This window comes from Oxyura jamaicensis, chromosome 11 (assembly GCF_011077185.1).
Source record: "Oxyura jamaicensis isolate SHBP4307 breed ruddy duck chromosome 11, BPBGC_Ojam_1.0, whole genome shotgun sequence".
In the NCBI taxonomy this organism is placed as follows: domain Eukaryota; kingdom Metazoa; phylum Chordata; class Aves; order Anseriformes; family Anatidae; genus Oxyura; species Oxyura jamaicensis.
The window spans coordinates 16,903,252-16,925,062 of NC_048903.1; the positions used below are offsets into that span (position 1 = coordinate 16,903,252).

Here is a 21,811-nt window from a genome sequence, read left to right on the forward strand (position 1 = left end):
CCACAACAAATGTCATTCATATTAAGTGAATTAGATGGTTTTATTTTATTTCTGCTTTTTGAAGTCTTATTCATCTTCATTTCTGGTCCTAATTTAATCTTTGCTAGTCTCAGATGGTTTTCTGCTCTCCTATCCAAGTGCTTTAATATTGACCTACCTTGAAGATATTGACTTTATTGTTTTTTCCCTAGGCTTTTCACAGGCAGAAAGATGTATATCAATTATTCAGTAGAAATTGTCTACCTACCAAATTTTTCCCTTGATGTTTTAACTGGGGGGGGGGGGGGAGGGGGGGGGAGAGAGAGAGAGAGACCTTTTCAACATACTGATTTCTCAATACATTTATGATTCTATTTAATTAGAGATGGGTGTCTACTAATGAGTTAACTAATAATTTCTAGCTCTTCAATTCTTAATGTGGTACTGCACCAAGTTTTAGAATGAGTTAAAGTTGTTGTGGAGGTAAAGGTTATAAAGTATATTAGTCTTGTAGTCTGCCAATTGTAGTGCAATTTCCAGTGGAAACTTGACCTACACATGCCGTTGTGTATGTATTTGTATGAACTCCTCTCTAAAACTCCTTACTAAAACCACACAGGCCACCTGCAATTTTATAGCTGGGAACTGAACACTACTTAGTGCAAAATGGATGCTCTTGTCTTTGTCATTGCTGTGAAGGGAATTCAGGCACATGTGCCCCTTTGAACTGTCCAATAATCCTGGCAGCCTCTGGGATGTAGGATAAGGGAATAGAAATTAAAGCCAAAACAGAGAGAAACCAAATTTAGGCCATAGAAGGCAGCTAATGACAAGAAGTAAATTGCCAAGTAAAAAGGCACAGAGTTTAAATAAAAATGTGCGATGGGATTCTGGCTTCATTGCAGATGAGGCTTTCATGAGGGTTAGGAATTTGCCCTTGTAGGTTGGCAGGAGAATTCTCCATCCTCTAAGCTGACTAGAGCAAGCAATGAAAGAAGACTAATTATTCCTTCTTCCTTACCTTTTTTTTAACCAATTTTTGGTGAGCATGGAAACAATATGAAATGTGTTAGTGAAACACATTACGTGCCAAGAAACACCGGTGTGTTTATATTGGATAGAAAATTATGCAGCCTGTGATGTTGACCGTGCAATTCGGTGGTGCTGAATATAGAACAATCATGCACACAACACTGTTGTGAAGCATCTTCTGTGAGCTTTCGAAGAGAACATTCTGCACCCCCCAACTCTCAGTTCTTCTTCAACTGATCTCCATTGTTGCTTGGTTCCCCCTTGGGATAATTGACTTTCACTAATGAGTTCTTCCTCTAGGTTCTTTACCAATTGAATTAAATATATATTTAGATATTGTAAATCCCTCATCTCGCTACATGAGAATAACATATAGCAAATTCTTTTTGGGAATGTTCATACTTTTGCCAATCTGCTGTGCCTAACTTTCTGCATTCTCTTTATTTTTGAAAGAAAGGAATAGAATGAGTGGTTTACCTGACACATGACCAAACACTTTCTCATTCTCCCTGTGTTCAGTGTACTATTTGTTGCTTTTACTACTTGGCTTTTGTTTCTCTGGCCAATGCATACAAGGGATTTGCAATTTTATTTTTGGCAGAAGCAAACATAATTGTCCCATTTGCATTATGGCTTTGTCTTTCAAAGTTTTTGTTGTGTTCTACAATTTAGATCACTACTTTGTTTGAATTTTTAAATTTCCTATATGAGTTTAAAACCTGGGGTCACATTAAGCATAAACCTCTTGTCAGAGTTTTACTTTTCAATTTCGTATATTAATATTGATTTCATTCAAGTTACTTATGAAGCATTTGCTGCCATCAAGGCATTAACAAGTGCAAAATAAAAAGGTAACATTTCAGTAGACATGAGCTGCTAGAATGAGTGTTCTAGTTGAGATGCATTTCATCATGTATAAAAGGCAGAGTCCCATGGAAGCTGTGGATGGTCTGTTTGCTTGTCGCTTCTTCAGTAATACATAAAGAACATCTGTGAGTACTGGGGCATGGAGAACTAAGAGTTGGGCTTGATTATAATTTTCTACTGAAAAGATCATAATAGCTAATGCTTGACTTGCATATCTATATATGAATGTAGCTATTCAACCTAATTAAAAATAAAAATAAAAATCCAACTTTCAAATTTTGAAATCTTGTTCTTTATAGATCTCTTCCATCTCTCTTGTAAAGCAAACCTCTCTCTTTAGGGGTAGTGAATACACACAAGAGCAATATAGAAGGAAGTTAATGGTTGTATTCTAGATGGAGCAAATAGATACAGCCTAGATAAATTCTCAATTTGAAATCATTTTTAACAGCTCAGGTAACAATCTGTGATTTAAAGTGCTGCTTAAAAAATAATTCTTAACAGCAGTGGAAAAGTCGACTAGCACAGTTTATCACTTCATCTTGATCTATGTGAAGTAACTGAGAGCTGGAAAGGACAGATACTTGATTAACTGGTCTGTATACTTATTTGCTTATAAACCATTGCATTAAAGGTCTCTCCCCGAAATAAATTTGCAGTCTTGCACAATATTGTTGTGAACCTGTATGTGATAGTGTAACTTAAAAATAATTTTGACATAAATATAGTAGTATCTTACATTAACCCCCAACACTTACTACTTTTGGATTCTTGTCTGAGTCTCACCGTATTTTCACCTTGCAAAGAGAAAAATAGTTTAAGCTATCACTTTCTTTTTTTAACAGATAGGCAGGGAGCAAGGGGAACAACATAAAGCTAAGCACACCTCACGTTTCAGAGACTGAGGCTTTTGACATGATCTTTTATCTCTTGCATGCTCAAAATTGTTACTGATTGTCCCCCAAACAGCCAATATTTGTAAGCATTTATACGGTACTTACTCAAGATTTCAAATCACTTCAAAACACTTATGTAAATGACAGAACCTCCCTGCTAAGTATGTTAATTGTATTGTTTTCATTTACAGATGGGGAACTTAGGGAGGTTAAGTGGTTTACCCATGGTGGGCACTGAGTTCCAAGCCAAGAGTTGAAGGGAAATCCTTAATGAAATGACTGGGCACACTGGTGCTAAGGAGTAGGTCTACGACCTTAGCCCAAAGCCTGCTTACACCTTCTTCACTAAAATGCAGTACAAAAATAAGTAAACTACAGGTGAAAGCATTCCTAAAGTAAAACAAAGCATCAAACAGGCTAATTTGTGGTGCCTTCTGGCTTGCTTTTGGCTTGGTTCCTAATCTTGTTTCTTGCATGAGAAACTCCTACTGTGCATAGCTGCTTCTTAATAATGGAATATTACTTTACTGATTAATATTTGTGGGACACTCAGTCTAATTACAGTTTCTCACAGCTTCTTTAATTACAGTAATATGAGGCTTTACTTAAGGAAAATATTTCAAATGAATTTAGCAGTGTTTTACAACTTAATTCTGTACATGGAGCACATCAGTTCACTAGTGGGAGAGCAGAAAACAGCCCTTCCTGAACCCAGGGCACATGTTTTTGAATGATAAGACATGTTAGTATTTTTGTTTCTGAATCCAAAGATGTAATACTGAGGATTTGCAGAAGCTAGGAACTCTGAAACCTCAGCCTAGGGAATAGCTGCAGTGAGCATGATTAACTGTGGATAAAAGGGAGCTCTGTGTAGTGCAATTGAGGATGTCAGTGTTTACTTGTAATTGAAACTGGAGACACAAAATTAAAAGCCTGTGATTAGTAAGGCATTCCAATGAAATATCTTTAAGGACTAGCCACTATCCTTTCAAATAATTGTGCAGAGGAATACGAAGTTATTTTTCTTGCTGACAAATTTTTCTATTTCTTATATGTGATTTGTGTTTAAAAGTGAAAGCTGAAATATGGAGACAAGCCTTGTGAAGAAGTTAGTCACTAATTTTTCTTTCCAGAATGTCACATTTTAAAACAACGGTTAGACCACATTGATGTTCATTGAATATCCCTGTGAAAAGTACAAAAATACTGGTGTTGGATTTTTGCCATGTGTTTAGTAGTAAATGTAAGCATCTTGAATGCACAATATTAGTGAAAGACACCAGGCATTAAAAAAGTAGAGGATTCACTAATAGCATGATGTCCGTCAGCTGTATTTCTTAGTTTTCCATTTGTACGTCTCCAGTGCTATTTTCAAACATCACAGCTTAATTTCCTCTCTTGTCAAAGGGCAAAGCTTGAGAGCAGAGGATGTCTGTGACTATTGAGAAAGATAACTTCATTAACCAAAGAGGGGGAGGGAGAAATCCAAGCAGGTTTCTATATGCCACTCCTGTGAAAGGAGGAATGACATTCCTAAAGTTGCAATCTGAATCTTCTACTTGATAAAATTAATATTTAGAATAAACTTGAACCAGAACCTGGTGAACACACTACAAAGGACCTGAACACTTGCTTAACATGAGTATGAATAAGTGAAATGCTGAGGCAATAAACCCTCACTCTTTTTTGGACTCAAAACTTCTTTTAGACTTTGCTCTTATCCTTGGAAATTATTTTTTATATACTGAAGTAAAAGTCTGTAGTTTCTGAAATACTTGTTTCATAGTATGCAGTAAGACATGTAAATTTGATTATGAAAGTCTTATAAAATTTTAAAAAGAAATTATGATTCTGATTTTATATAAAGCTGGTGTATTTTGAAGTGTAATGCTTCATACTTTCACTGTTACAAACTGAAATTTTTATATAGAAGATGAAAAATGTTAAAATGTAAAATGCTTCTGTAATTTAAACTGCCTTATACTCTACTATAATCTCCTAGAACTCAGTCCCAAATGTGAAGCATTGATTTAAATAAATAAATTGGCATTTAAATAATAGAAAATTGTTCAATACAGAACATGATCAGAACCCCAATCATTTTCAAATAGAAGTACACAAAAATTGAAGCAGTTGAATAATTTTAAATTGCTTTATACTGTGCAAGCACAGAACCCCAATCACTTCCAGGCTGAAGCACTTATGAAAAAAGTTGAAGTGCTCCAGTAATTTTAAATTGCTATGCACAACGAAAAGTGCTTTTAAATTATTGGATAGTTGAATTTGTTCTTTAAGACTTCTTATTTTTGTGTACAACTTGAACAGCTTTACTTAGTGAAAATGCACCAAAAGATCTGATTGTATAAACTTGTAAACAAATTAAATAACCCCCTATTACAAATAGTAATGTTAGGACATTCCATCATCAAATGGAATCATACACTGGTGTCGGAGTTCTCAATACTTTGGTTACTACATGTAGTTCAAATAAACTAGAAATATAACCCAACCTCTTTAGCCTAAATCTATGATGAAAAAAAAACTTCTTCAGATCCCCTCAATTCCAAATTGCTAGACAATATTACCCGTTCAGTTTAGATGGATGCAAAATTCCTTATGTGATGTCTGTCCGGGATTTTTTTTAAACAAAGATGTGAATCTGACCTCACAATACTTTTAGTCATTGCATTCATGTTAGCATAGATGTGGATCTTGCTTTTGCAATGTAAGGCAGATATTCAACTTTTTCCACAAACTTCAGTATGTTTTACGTTTGTTGCTTGTGTCTTTGTGGAATCTCCTGTAGAACAGATGATAGACTTGGTGAATACAGGTAACTGTAGAACTAAGGAAGATACTCAAAGTGCTGTATTTGAGGTTCACTGGGGAGGCTACAATAAAATGAGTTTCCTGTCTACTGCAGAAACCTAAATTCTTGACTTTTACTTATAGATTTAAAACACAAATGTTAGTTTATTGTAGACATTTCATTATGGAGTTTGTGGGATATGACCATAGTTCTGTTCTTATGTCTCAGGACTGTCAGTTCATGTTAAAAAAAAAAAAAAAAAAATCACAATGTTCATTTGGATATACATATTTTGTCCAATAGTTCTGTGGTTCTACAACCAACCAACCAAATGCCTGAAATATATGACAGTTAACTTGCAATATCTTCTAGTAGTGTTCGTTGATAATTGAACTAAGTTCTACAATGAAGAAATAAAAATAAATTTAGTAGGGTGTTACTAAAGCAATCTTTAGGACTCACCAGATCTCCATGTGGCAGGATTTTCTTTGACTTCCTAATACATGCGGGGTCAATAGCTGTATCTTTTGCATAAAAGATTTAACTCAGCTTTTAAATGGCAAGCAATTATAAGAGAGAGGGTTATGGACCAAGGTCTTGGTTTCATATTATTTATGTTCTAATTAATTTACCAGATAGTGAAATCATTTTTTTCTTTTCTTTTCTTTTTTTCCCTCCTCCCTTGACTAAGTGTTGATCTTTAACAGTTATCATGTTCCTAGCTGTAATGCGCTTTATTTCTTTGGAAAGGTCATTCACGATGCGATGTCACTTAACACAAGGGAGTCTGTAAGCTTTGGATGTTTTGCTTTGTTGTGATGCGCTCAAAAATGTTCAGCTGCTTGCTGTCTCTCCCCTGGGGCATGCTTCCTCTAGAGTCAGAAGAGTTGGTGCAAGTGCTTTTTAGTTTTTCAACTGTATTGTTTTTCATTAAAAATATTCTTCAAGTAGCAGCTGGTGCTGCCAACCAAAGACTTTTTTTTTTTTTTTTTTTTTTTTTTTTTTTTTAAACCTCTGTTTGACTCTGGCAGCTTGGAAATTCATGCTTATTGTAACTGAATGCACAGGTCCTTAACTGATCAAATGAACAGTGATGCAACGAATGGGACCAAACAAATTAAAAGATTTAACAAAATAAATTAAAAATTTAAATGGTAGCTAGCCTACCAATAATAAAAAGGCATAGGTAATGCCTCATATTTAGAAAATGAAATTAAAATAATTTGGGAAACATATCATTGAACAAGGAAAATGCAGAAGTGTGTAAATAATTTTAATAATCAACTTGAAATGAGTTCTAGGCTGAAATACTGATAAATTATACTATAAATCTTCTGCATCTATCATGTAGATAACCCTGCATTATCTGGGTTAAGTTAATTCCAGTTTAACGAAAATAGGAAGTTGATGAGAAGATAAAGACCATGTTGGCATCGTGATGGAAAGAAAGATTCAGGTGACTAATATTCCCTGTCCTTACTACAGGAGAATCCTCCTATCAGCTTGATTTTGCAACAAAGTGCTACAAAACCACTCTTCAGAACTATTTTACTGCTATCAGGCTAATAGTGCAAGTTATTATTTGTGGTAAAGAAAAAACAGCCATTTGATGTGCAGACAATGTTATGCTGCTACAGACTGCCTATAGCTTGTGGTTTTACAGAACATATTGTCCTCTTCCCAGAATCATAGAATATCCTGAGCTGGGAGGGACCCACGAGAATCATTAAGTCCAACTCCTCCTTAAGACACAATCAGTTGACAGGTTTACATTGGGCAAGGGATTTACTTGAAAGCATTCACTTTTTAAAAATGTTAAATTTGCGACCATGTGGGAGAAGGTCAAAAAATGTTCAGCAAATGTTTTATTGAGGCTGAAAAGCAGACATTTTCCCTTTCTCATATTTTATTTTTTAAGTTAACACTTCTGAGGGTTGGTTCCTGCTGTCGTAATGTTTCAAGGTGACAGCACCATGCATGTGCTTATTACACATGCTACTCTTTGAAAGATTGTTTTCATCAAGTTCATTTCTGGTTTTAGCTTACCAGTGCAAAAGACAGATGTTCAATGTTACAGTAAGTTCAGTTTTGTGGTGTAGTAATAATTGCTTTATTTTATAACTTTGTGGAATATAAAGAGAACAATGCATGGAAGGTTGTACTTTTTTTTTTTTTTTTTTTGATAATGATCACACTGTTGGGAAATTAAACCTAAATCATGTTCCCTATAGGTTCTAGACATCCTATCAAAACAAAACAACAACATCAACAAAACCCAACGATATATGCTATAAGAAGTATATGATTTTAATTTTTTCTCTAATGGCTTTTACCACATCAGCATTCTCCTGTATGGAATAATGACTTTGCCCTGTGCAACTGCATGTGAAGGGTTATAAATGTTTTTTAAAATATCCTTAATTTATTTCCTTCTTTAAAACAGAGATTGATATTTTCATTCATCTAAGTGTTTCATGAAGTCATTACTGCTGGAAAATAGGATCAACCTGTTTACTTCATTAGGTGATAAATAACTGAAATGTTCAGCATAAACCAATCTTTGTACAGGTTATTGTTGTAATGCAGTTTAGGTTTCGGTAATTCCATATCTTGCAGTATAACCAGAACAGAACTTTGACTTTCAATGTTTCTTCTTTATGCGTCTTTCACTAGTACAGAAGTGCTATTGAATGGCTCATTTGCATTATTCTGTGCCCTGTAAAATGAATTTATTATGCAGCTTCTCTAAATAGGCTAACCAGTTGTAATCTCATTCCAGTGTTGTATGGTTTCAGAAAAATGTGATTACTCTTTTCATAATGCTTAAAAATAAACAAAAAAAAAAAACCTTGGGGCCCAACCCATTCTTTTGTCTAAAGGGTTCTATTTGTTAAATGGTGTCATTAATCATGATGGGTAGGTATTTACTTGGTAAATAATTGAGTAATTAAAAATATTATTCACTTTGAGCACAAGTAACGCATTTTGGCCTCAGTTACTAATCATTAAAGTATTTAATGAACTGGGATGATATTTATTGCCAGACTTACAAAAAAAAAAACAAGCGTTGTTCAGAGATGTCTATACAGATGAAACAGCAAGTTGATCCTACACTCTGAGCCATGTGGATACCATCCTTCTTGAGCTGGAAACCATTTTCTCACAGCAAATCCCGAATCTCAGCTAATAAGCTCTATTGAGAGGGAAAGTTAAGCCTGGGCTCTGTGCTGTATGATGCCTGCCATCTGTGAGCAGAGCAGGTTCCCATCTGGCCAGAAAGGGCATAGGTTTAACAATGCATGAGGGTTTGCATCTGTATTTGTATTTCATAAAGATTAATCCTGATTCTGTTTGTAAAAGCCTCTTAACATTGTTGTAGCTAAATGGAAGCAGTATCTCCACCGATGTCAAAATTTTCAGCTCTTTTGTGTGTTTGTTAACTTTTAGAATGATTGTAATCCATAAGAATGACAAAACTTTAAATGGAGAAGTGGAATATTAGGGAGCATTAGGCAACATATTTAAGGCTTAAGGAAATATGAATGTTGCTCACCAGGCCTTGGAGAGCCCTAATCTGGAATTTTGGACATATGCAAACCTGAGCAGGCACAATGAAAGATTACTGAGATAATCAAAGGAATTGATCCTATAGGAGGAGATTAAAAGAATTTGGTTTGGCTAGCCTAACAGGTTGAAGACTTAGAGAGGAAAAAAAAGGTTAATTAAGTTATGAAACAAAGATTGGTACAAGAATAAATGGCTATAAATTGACCGTGAACACACTTATTCTGGAAGCTATGAAATGCTCATCAGAATGAGGGTCCAGAATTGTGGAACAGAAGAAGAATCAATGATCTGGCCAGGAAACTATGCTATGCCTGCATGCCACAGCTGAAAAATAGAGATGGTTCTTTGTATACAGACCCAAATTATACAGGCCTATATATGTGTTTTGTTTACTTTTTGTTTGTTTTCTTGATTCCCAAATTAAAGCTTGCTCTTGAGCAATGCTAGCTCATGTTCTGAAGCATGGAAGTTGTGGTAGTAAGGATTTCAGTGTAAGAAAATACCCAGGGACCCCCTGTATTGACACTGCATTGACACTGGTGCAACCCCAGGCTGAGCTATTCTTCTCAGTGACCTCTGGCTTCTGAGTGTGTTGGTTGTGTTCACAGCATGGAGGTGTGTTCAGGTGTGCCTGAACCTCAGAAGAAGCTTAATAAAATGTTGTTGGTCCCCCACCCAAGCTCAACAGGACTAAATGACTGTGATGGATCTTTGAGTGCTAGGCACCTCTTGGCAGCTTTGTTTACCCAAGTATACCATGGTGGTATGCCATCTTCCTCCTCATTCTGGCTCTTTCTTTCAGAAGAAAAGTAGCTGTATATTCAGACAATAGTGCTGGCAAATTAGTTTTCAAATAAATTAACAAGATTTCCAGTGTCATGGAAGATGCACACTTTTTATTGGATTTGTGATAAAATGCTTGTAATAAACATACATTCACAAGGAAAGTGCTCATAAAAAGAAAGTTCCTGTGCTAGAAACTCTCACAAAAGAGTTTGTCATATTTTGTTTCCAGTTAATGGATGCCTACCACAGTCACACCACTTAGTGACAGGAGAACTGAATTCATTTCAGCCAATAAAGTCATTCTAATTTGCATTTTCATAGCCCACCCTTCAGTACTCCAAGTGTGACTTTCATTTTTAGGACAGAGCTATGCAGTAAATGGATATGTAGACCCTTTAAAAGGATATTTATCATCCCTGAAGAATCTTAGTGCCAAATCTTAATAGCATTTCTTACAAAAATGACTTGAATTCACTATCAGATTTAAAGGTAGAGCTGTAGAGATTTGTGAATACTTCTTTTTTCTGAGACCCTTTTCAGATAAAAAGGTTAAAGCCTGAAACGGTGAAAACTTTCCCTCCATAGTGAAAATATTGGATACAAAAATCACCAAACATTTGTGCTCTAGAAATCAAATTATTGCAATATAGCTGTGTATTTTAGTTACTTTAGTCACTTTCAGAGATAAATAATTCAGCATACCTTTATATAGTATTAAAAAAAAAACACTTTGATAATTATGCAAATAAGAGGATAAGGTATTCATGCTTTTGAGCTTTTCCCTCTGCCATCTGATGTTAAAAAGTACCAGAAGACAAGGAGAGCTTCATGTCCAGTCTGTATGTGATTTGATGAAACGATTGCCTCAGGACCTGCTGGCACTCTAATTGGAGTCATAATGCAGAATAAGAACCTTATTTAAAGCAGTGCTGTCTTTAGCTTAGTTTGAGTATCCCTCTGTTAATTTCATTTAAATAGCTCCCTCATGTAAATCATGAGTAAAATCATGAAATCAATGAATAGCTCTTACTGACCAGTAGGAAGGGATTTCGTCATCTCTCTGCGAATCACTGCGATTGTGTGCATCTTAATTATTTTTTCTTCTCTGACAGCTTCCTCCTCATCCAATTTTTGGGGTCTAGTATTGCAGCACCTGAAGATAGAAAGGTTTTTAAGATAGAGAGTTCTCAATCTCCATGATAAAAAATAGTTTTTCGTGTGCAATTTAATTTGGTGTTGGAGGTTCTCATTATTCAGATTACTTTTTCCTCTTGGTGCTCAGCTCTTAGGATCACTATTTTATATGAAAATCTCAAGTTGTCATATGCAAAATATATATATATATATATATATATATATATAATCTAGTTCTCATTTCTCATGCTTCCAGAGAAAAGTTCCGGAGCATAAATTTTCATATACTTTTACAAGTAAATAAGTCAAAATAATTCCATCCCCACTTTCCCCCCAAACTGCCCCCCCCCCCCAATTTGAGAAAATAAATCTAATTTCTAAAGAAATTACTCATTATTTTGGGGCCTTTTGAAATGATGGGTTGTAACTCTAAAATTCTATTTTAACTCTTTTGTGAATTTTTATATTATTATTTTTTTTTAATTTTTGCATTTAAAGTTACTTTCCTGAAGTCAAAAGTAGAATGTGTTCTTATAGAATACTGCCACATGAAATGAGATCTTGGTTGTATTTGTTTGTAAAACTCACCGTTGGGCAGATGGTTTTCACAGGTGTCTGCACCAGTTACATCTCTGTTTAAATAAAACCTGGCACTAGGATGATTTTAACACCATAGGAATATATGTGAAATGTAATTAATATTCTGAAGGTTGCATTTTTAATAATAGAAAGCTGATTTAATGCAAGTAGGGCTAATGAAGGCGTGAGAGTTTTTACAGTTAAAGGAGAGCGAATTCATTTTGAGAGTGGCCAATCAAATCTGAATGGAGTTGCTTCATACATTGAATCTGGGAGAGCCTAAAAGAATGTTTGTAATTTTGTGGAAGGTCATTACAGAGATTAACTTTCCATCACTACAGAGGTAAAGGAACTCTGGGTTTTGAGATGCAGCATTGCCCAGAGGTATTTTAAAATCAGGGGCTTTATTAATCTCCATTGCGGCATGGTATAAAATTGCAGTCCTCTTCTGATTTTTTAACCCATGTTCTATGGGAGCAGTTTTCAGTGCAAATGTTGAGGTCAGTAAGGTCAGAACCATGTGCCTGCTGTTTTATTAACTACCAAAAAAATATAATAATAAAGGTGTTTCTTAGGCTTGATATCTCATCAGATACACAGTTCTAGCCCAGTGACCAAACTTTCACAGGAGTTATCTGAACTAGTGACATTTCCTTATAGTGACTGGTAATAAATTCAGAAAGTCAAATAGTCAGGATATTAAAAACGAGTCTTCACTCTGTACAGTTTTGAAAAACATTAGGTTATGAAAAACTTGGATTCTGCTTGTCAGTGAACAGAGGTGCTTTAGGTCTGAGTGGTCAAATCTCCTTGGTTTGCTTCTCAGGCTTTTTCATGTGCAAATTTTGTTACATAATAGTCATGTTCTTTCAGGAATGCAGCTTTTTTTCTTAGCAGTGGGTGAAGGATCCTTTTGTACTAATTGCCCAGTACATATTTAACTACGTGTGAAAAATGTTTATATACTCCAAATTCTACATATATGACACTTTTTAAACATTACTTTCAGTGTATTTAGCTGTGCTCTTTCTTTAGGTAGCTATCAGCCCACAAACACTTCCATTGCATTAAAAAAATGTGAAATCTACATGGTGATAAATTCAGAATGTGTTCCACTTTGAACAATATTCTCTTTGCCTTCAATGCAAAGCTGTGCTTGGCTTTTTTTTTCAAGATATTTTTAAAGACTTTTTCTCACAACATGAAGAAACTCAAAAGAAATTATTTTAACATGATAGACATTTAGTTCTATAGAAGAAGTTTCTTCATGAGACAAGTAAATTAAAAGAATGCTTGTGCTTCTAAAAGATAATTAATTAAAAACTCTCCGTGTGGTGGCAAATCTAACGTCTTGTCTGACACATTGAGAAGAAAGTGCTTGGAATTGCACAAGTAGAATAAAATGTTCCATTTCACAGCAAGGCCAAGCCTGAGTCTTGTAATTATTTCAAAGGGAGTAAAGGTCATTTTCTATTTGCTACATCCGTATTATGTGAAGCTTCTGTACCAGGCTTACAGAAGTTAACTCATGACCTATTTAGATTGCCCAGATTTCAAAGTCAACTTATACTGTCACAAATCTGATAAAATAGACATTCTCTTCTCGAAGAGCACTGACGTAGATGATGTTCAGAGCAGGCTTTTCATTTATAGCTCTATAAGACAAGAGTTTCAACTTTAAGACTTCAGAAGCTGGGAGATCACAACATGATTTGCCTCTTCTTTGATGTGTTAGTCCTTTAGGGGAAGAAATAGGTTTGTAGTTAAATTTAAGCATATCTTGATTGTATTTTTGTGCATATTCATTCAGTAATAGCACGAGTCAGAGAGACAGGTACTTTAAAAATACATCTCTGTGCAGGGAAAATATGTGCAGAAAATACATGTTTAAATCTCATTGATGTGTGCATGTGACCATTTAAATACATACCAGGATGTTTTTGATCAGTAATCGAGATTCATGCACAATTTTCAGGGGAGGCTCTGAGTATGTATGTTTGTGTTTATGGATACCTTGTACTGGAGGACTGAAGGGGAACACGGTTCAATTCTCAACCTCTGTAGAGTGCAGAGTCTCCAATAAAATCAATACATCAGTCTCAATAACTGAATGAGGGATTAGTCACTGTGCTTTTTTAAGGTTTTGTAAGAAAGGCAGCAGTTACATGGACATATAGAAGTGAATAATAGGCAAGTGTATTTCACCTTGCTTCGTGTATTACTACTTTAAGTCGTTCTTTTCTTTCTTGGTTAATCCCTCAAAGGGACAAATGTAGCGGAGGTCAGGGAGGAAAGGAAAGGTGTCTATCTGCTGCATTTGAATACCACCAGCTTAATTGTCACGAAATAGTCTGGCTATTTCTCAGTCTGTAGCACTTTTAGCCAAGCTTTTATAGCAAATGTCAGTGACATGAAACAAATGATCCAATGCTTGGTTTCGGTAAGAAAAACTAATGCAAACCAGGTTAGGTACTGCTGCCTTTGATTTCTATAAATGGTATCATGTGAAACTTGGTGAGTATGAAGTGCATGAAGAGAGTGAGCAGCAAATGTTTTGCTGTGTTTGAGTGAATGGATTACAAGTGGTGGCTACGAGGGAAACACACAGATGTTAAAAAACTTAGCAGGGCATCTTTGTAGGATTAGGATCAGTTTACCTAGACAGTAATGTTGTGGAGGTAGAACCATGAAATGTGGCTTTCAGGGCAGCCATGTCTGCCTGACCTTCTTCACCTTGGTCATTATGGGTGTCCAATCTCTTTGAGTTTTCTTTGGATGTCCAACAAGAAGCACAATGGCCACAACAATTTTGAGATCATGGTGCTGTGTACACCAGGTTAAGGTCAGGATTTGAAAACCACCTTTGGATGTTCTGAAGCAGAAATTACTTTTGAAAATGAGGCTATGTTCATTTAAGTTGAAAAATAAAGATTTGGGTTTTCCTACTCTCCTGACCTTTCCTCCTTTTGCCTCTCTCTTTAACCTTTTAAACTACTTAGTATATATTTCCTGCTGACTCTTTCTCAGACGTTCTTACCCCTCTGCTCTCATTTAAAAACTGCCAAGAAAAATAGCACTTCAGATTGTTTTTTGTACTTGGAGATAGAACACAAAACTTCAGAGACTGAGATTGGCATTATACCTATTTCCAACAAATCTTATTTAGCTTTTAAGCTCCCTTCTTTGCCAAGGTGTTTTCTGTAGTGACAAAGAGCCTTGGTGACTACATACCAAGAGTAATACAAATTGTATTTAACTTCAATTTTCAGATCCATCTCCAATATGATGCACACATTTAATTTTCAGTCTTCCCTTGGTGAAAAGAAGTTTTTGATTATGAGGAAAATGAATGAATTATGACTCGAGAGGAAAAAAAGAAAACAGTTTACATTCAATTATTTAAATCAAATTATTTAAATTAGAAGTGCTTAGTTTAAGCACATATTTAAACTGAACTGGGTTCAACTGTGTTGTTAGGGGCAACCTAAAAGCATCCCATGTCTTCATAAAGACAAATAATATCCTTTTTCATCATCTGGACTGAGAACTTAGCCCTCAAAGTTACTGTTTTGTAATCTCTATGCCAGCCCACACACATAAAAGCAAAAGCTTACATAAAAATTATATTTAGCAAGGTTTGAAGGGGGAAGTGTGATGTGATAGATATTTTGTTTTATGAATGTGGAGCCCAATATTTGGTTTTATGAGCACTGAGCCCAAATCCAGTATCATTCCCAGAAGCTAACATGATGGATGAGTGAGTGGATGTTCAAAGTCCATTTCCTTTGTTTCTTCAGGTTCTGCTGCTTGCATGTGCAGAAGATTTAGAATGCATCCCTGGATTCCAGCAAAAGGTTTTTTATATTGAACAGCCATTTGAATTCACAGAGGACCAGCCAGTTCTGAACCGTATGTTATTTTCATATATTACTCTTGTGCAGAAATCAGAATTGCCTATATGTTTGTATCACTCCAGCCATTTATAAGAAAGCTTTTTATTCTACGTAAGGTGTTGAATATTGCCATGATTCTGTCTGTGCTCCCATATCTCTAGAGAGTTTACTTGGTTTCATGTATTAGAGATGGCAAAATACTATATATACATAAATTTAGGATAATATGAACGTTGTGAAAACTTAAAATCATCCAGTTTTTGAAAAGTAAATTTCCTTGGATTTTTTTTCAGTCTTTTCTATAATATTGGAGATTGCTTGGAAATTTCACTAGTAATTCCTCTCTGCAAATTAGGTTCAGAAGCTTGTATCTTAGAATGCAACCTCTGTTCAAAGCTTGTGTAAGTCCAAGCATTTCCATGAAATTCAGAAGAGATTGGATCAAGCTCGTGATCATCAGTGACAGAAAATTTTTACTGCATGTGTTGTACAAATGGATTATTCAATAATATTTCAAATTACCAGGTGTCACATCCACGCTGCTGCTGTATGCTTAAAACATTCGCTAAAGGAAACTTCAACTGTCTTTGAGTCCTGGTTTTAGTTCCTTCACATATTTTTAACAAGCAAGTGATACAACTTGTTCATTCCTGTGGCTTTGGGACATTGCTGTCATTTTCATAACTTTCAAACAGATCTACATTTGCACATTATATATATATTACTAATAGTTCCCTAGTTATGCTTGGTTGCTTGCTGTTAAATCACAATATTTCTAGATATGCAGCATGAGATAGTAGTGCTGCTATCTAAATACAGTATCTAGATCCTATAAGGCAGTGCATAGTGACAGTCTAGTGAAACAAAGACATGCAAAGCAATGTTACTCATTAAATGCACGTTTCCCACCTCATTTGCCTCCAGGTACTATTACAACATATTGATATACGTGCACTGTTATGCTTGTTTGGATGAAGGTATAATATATTTGCATACAGATTTTAAAATACCACTAAATTTAAAACCAAAACAAAACAAAAATGCTATTCAGAACTGTAAGATTATACAGTTTAGAAGACAGATTTCAAACTTCCAATTTCTTTAGGCAATTTTGCTCTAAATTGTTGTTTTAAATCCCAAAATTGCTTCCGGGCATTGATGAACATAGTTTGATTGGATTTAAACATTCCTACATTGTTAAAATAGAAATTTGTAGATTGCATTTAATCATAGATTCAGAGAATGGTTGAATGGAATCCCCAGCTCTCTCAGGTGGAGAGGGAGAGGTGTTCCATAGGAGCTCTTCATAGAAGAAGTGCTCCAGCCTTTAGATCTTGGGCCTTGTGGCCCTCCTCTGGACCAGCTTTACCAGGTTCATGTCTTCCCTGTGCTGGTGGTGCTGATAAGTCTCCAATGCTGAAAACCTGTGCAAGGAAAAACGGTATTAACTAGTTACTGTTAAGTTGAATAAAAATAACCTTTGTTGTATTCTGTTTGCTTCTGAAATTTGAGGCTGTTGCATGTCTGCCCAGATCTCCTGCTGATTTGGGCTTGCTCTGCCAAACAAGTAAAGGATAAATTGATCAAGCCAGTGTTGACTGGTCAGCTCTGTGGTGAATCAGCAAACTGCACTGGTGTGAAACTGGCACATTAATTAAGATGCCGTCATTAAAGTAAGAAGAAGGAAAGAACAGGAGGAGATCTAGAAACGCCTGGAAACAATCTTGGGAATTAAATTATTTTAATAAGCAGACACTAAATTGGCCTAATATGTAATGTTCAACAAAGGCAGATTGTCGATGCATGATTCTAGTTAATTCAATCACTTGTAAATAGTATGTCCTTCATGCAGTGGTATTAAACCTCTGCACAGTTTCTTCATTTTAGCTGTCAACAGAATTGATATTTTTAATTGTCTGTTTGAATACACTTTGCATGCTCTTGCATCTTTTTATACCCATTACCCAAGAGCGCTGTAATTTAGCGGTTGCATTGGAATGTGAGGCTTTCCAGAGCTATGTAAATTAATAGAGCGAGTATGCAAAGCAGGTCTGTAGCAGTGATTGCTTTTGTAGTCCTCAATAAGGAAAGGAAAGGAGCTTCTTAATTCTTTTCTGAAGTGCTATAAAGTCTTTTTTTTTTTTTTTTTTTTTTTTTTTTCAGTTTAAGCAAGGACCTACTGTACATTTCATTGCCAGCATCTTCCTAGCAGTTAAATATAGGTTGTGGCAGATTCTTATGTATTTATTATTTCTAAATATGGTAATATTAATTATATTTTACATTTCCTGGTGGGAGGATAACCCCAAAGCAAGGGTACATAATTTTATCTTTTATTATTCTTACTTGTACTGATTCTTATCAAAACCAATGTATAAGTTGACTGTAACAGATATATATCAGTCCAGTTTTTTATGCATGCCTTCCTTCCCCTTAGTTTCACTGGCCTCCTGTTGCTATTTGTTATCTTTTATCCCATTGTGTTCAGACTGAACTACTTTTTTATTGATTTATCATTACATCTCACTTAACAGCAACCTCTAACATTACTCAGACCATTCATTATCCTAATTTTGTTTGTTGTATTTTACGATGGATTTTTTCTTCTCCTCATCAGATCACCTTCTGTCCTTATCTCTTGTGTTTTCTACGGCCACACACAAAACCAAGCATTTCTCACCTGCTTGTGAACTGCCCAGTTCTTTTACCCCAATGCCATCTTCTTAAAACCAGATGGTCCCTTGATGTGTTAGGAGAGGATTCATACAGCCACTCTCTGGAAATACTGAAGAGTCTGTCCCCATAACTGTTGCTTTAACAGGCAATGACACTACTGGATTTTTCTTCTTTGTAGCTCTTTTAGCTTATACCTAAGACTGTCTTCTGCAATTAAACAGAGAAGATCACAAAGATTGTTAGGTTCTTGATAAGGTGATAATTGACAGCATTAATTGCAGGTCTTACCTTTCTGAAACATTTGTGTCTGTCAATATGCTTTCTCATCAGCAAGCTTGTCTTCAGCAATGCTGACAGGTCACGGGCAGTGACAATGCTCCATCATGCCAGGCTGATAGAAAGTTCCTAATCAGACCCATCAAAGGTGGAAATGTAACTGTGTTACATTAATCATGTTTATACTTAACATACATGTGCCTGGGCTTTTGGGGGTACTTTTAATTGACAATAAATCAAATAGTACACTTGAAAAATTGAGGCAATTAACATAAGGCATTAGGTGATGTGTTGTGCATACTAAAATGGGGAATACACTGTCAGTGATTTAAATGTCAAAACAAAGGAATTTTTGACCCTTACTTGAAAAGCTTTAATTTGGATGTTAATTAATGGCTGACCTCTTCAGTCTCTAACATGATAGATTGCATGTTTCAGAGCTTGAGCTGTTTCAAGATCACAGCTTTGTCTGTTTGCATTTGTGTGCTTTTTCATTCTGTGGATTTGAACAAAGACATTTCTATTCAGTCATATAGAACATCTTTGTTTACTCATATGGTGGGAAATACATTAGTCTGCTTACCATTAATACTTGAAGGCAGTTTTGCTGTTTAACAAGGCTGAAGCCTCCAACAAGATTTCCTTTGCTTGAACTGAGTAATGCCTGTGGAAAGATCAGAGAAGACCGTTCCTACTATTACAACATTAGGTGTGTACATGGATCATAGTGCTGATGATCACACACATCAAAACATTTCCTACAGATGCTCAGATAAATAGATTAAGGCTGTGTGAGATCTGTGATTTATCACATCTAGTATTCCTGCTGTTTACCATGCCATTTGACTTTACAGACAGCATGAACCAGTTGCAGAATAGTCTATTGATATTACATTGTTACTCTCTATTTACGCTGATCCATACAGTTATCACATTTTTCATTTCCCCTGCTTCACTTTTTCTGCAACTTGTATAGAGCCGATGTTGGCAACCTAATTCAATATACTGTAATTTGCCAGATCCTCTACAGAGTTTTAACATGAGGTTTATACACCAGAGTTGGCTCTTCACACTGAATATGCCAGGTTTTAGGTAATTAGAACTAAAGGTGGTAGTTGCAGCTTGCAAAAGAACAAGTTCAAGTGAGGTAAGGTTTTGGCTTAGTAATTTCATGCAGGCAAAACTGTCTAGACTTCTGGGCAACAACTAGATAACTATGAAATTTTCACTTAATCAGGTATATATATCTGTAGTACATCCTTTTTGAAGCACAGATATGTCTATTCAAAATAAGGAGGTCTCTAACAGATTTTGAATTTTACAAACATTTAAAATATTTTTGTTTCTTATAAATAACACTATATTAAGGAATGTACTTTACAAAATGTTGAAAAATGATTCCTATGATGGATGTTTATTAGCAGGTTCTACAGAAATATACCTGACAGCCTTTCAAACCAGAAAGCCGAATGTTGCTTATAGTCCAAAATACATCTTAATGTGCATGTAGCCATGTATAGAACTTGAATTCCAGAGCCTCACTGCTGGCACTTGAATACATGATTAAGTCCAGGCTTCTGGGACTTGGTGTTATGCCATGTGGATGGACATATTAGTCAGGATTTGAAGCCAGACATTAGGGATATCCCTTAATCATGCTGTTCCCCTTTAAATAGCTGTAGGAAGCCAAGCTCCTGTTACCAAAATTTCAGTATTGCTTAACTCTTACACAAACATAATGAGAAAAATTTCTGCATAAGTACTACAAATAGGTATTGTTATTGTAAGATTATTAATATAGAACATCTCGGGTATGTCTCTGAATAGATGCATGCAGAGCAATGTTTCAACACAACACTGACATCTATTAGACTCCTTTCACACATGACTAAAGCAAAAACAATTTAAAATCAAACAAACAAAACAAAATGGGTGTCCAAAGAGTTGCCTTCCAAACAGTACTTGTCAGCTTATGAACAGGATCTGAGGGGAATTGAGTCAAAAAATATACTTTGTTTGATTTTTTATGAATAAACATTTAATTAAACTATTTTATTTTTTTTTTTTTCTTGCAAGAGGGTAAGATATTAGATGACAATGTGGAAAAAATAATTTGTCTCTGAGAAATATCTTCCATGCTAAGTCAAAAACTCGGATGTAGTCAGCTCTTGTAGAGTAATGGAGGAAAAGCCATATGTGTTGGTGAAACCTCCTCTTGCCATTATCAAGTCTTTATCGTTATTGCAAGGTGGAGAAAATGAAAAACTAAACCCAGAAAGTGTCTTGTCTGTTCTGGTCAGAAAAGCCATGCAACCCTGGGTTAAAATAAATAAATAAATAAATAAAATAAAATTGGGGAAGATGTTTACAGTAACTGTGCATGCTTTATTAACCGGTAGATCCTGGATTTTGGAAGGTAAAAGTAGCTGATTACTTGGTTTGAGATCAGGTTTATTTATTTATTTATTTTCCTGGAGACTTTCCATGAACCATAATATTTTACAGAGAATACTTTTTGAAATATGTTTCTGCTTTGGTTGGCAGAAACAAGCCAGCTGTTCTTCTAATAGTCTAAATCAATGACCAACTGCTCAGTATAAGCAGGATGGGTCCATTGCTCAGTGCAGTGCAAACCCTGTATTAATAATGTCCCCAGGTGCTTTAATGGAAGACTTTTTCTTTTCGTTTCCAGTTGGCGCTTCCAAAACAAAAATTAGATTAACTAAATTATCGCTCCCTAACCGAAAAGTGATGCAGGCCAAGAGGCAGCCTCATTCAGCCATATGAGCATGTTGGAAGGCTAAAATCTTCTAAGGAAATGTAAGTATCTTGGCAAAACACAGCAAGCAAGTAGTCTGACATGAAATGCTGCTTATGGCTGACAAAATTCACCAGGGCAATCTTCCTGAGGAAATGAGGGGTAGGGACATATGACTTCTGGACATTGGAGCTGGGGTTGTGCTGTAACACCTTCAGCATCAGCCCATCTTTGTCAGGAGGATGCTGTTTGCATCTGACAAACAGATGTAGCATGAATGATTGCATGCTGAGACGTTCCTGCTCTTCTGTTGTAAGTAGCTTCGGATTTCCACAGACTGCATTTCTGACAGCTTTTAATTTGAGCATCTTAGAAAAGCCCCATGCAAAAGACGGCTAACCTGTTCCATTATGCTTCAAACTGCAGTGTGGACACTTAGCAAGAATTAATGGAAGTAAGAGAGGTTAAATCTTTCTTTAAACATAAACAATGATATCTTAAAGCATGCAAGTATTCTTGAAAATAATTGCAGATGGATTTCACAATTAATTTTTAGCTT

At 35.5% G+C, this 21,811-nt stretch overlaps 1 protein-coding gene across 4 annotated transcripts in view; it reads left to right on the top strand.

Moving 5' to 3' along the window:
- The window catches only part of CDH13 (cadherin 13), a 475,482-nt gene that overhangs the window by 74,040 nt on the left and 379,631 nt on the right, over positions 1–21,811 (top strand). For all 4 annotated transcript variants that reach the window (XM_035336428.1, XM_035336427.1, XM_035336422.1 and 1 more), the window contains exon 2: positions 15,447–15,558. In XM_035336428.1, the coding sequence (XP_035192319.1) occupies positions 15,447–15,558 (112 nt within the window). The remainder of the gene's footprint in view (positions 1–15,446; positions 15,559–21,811) is intronic.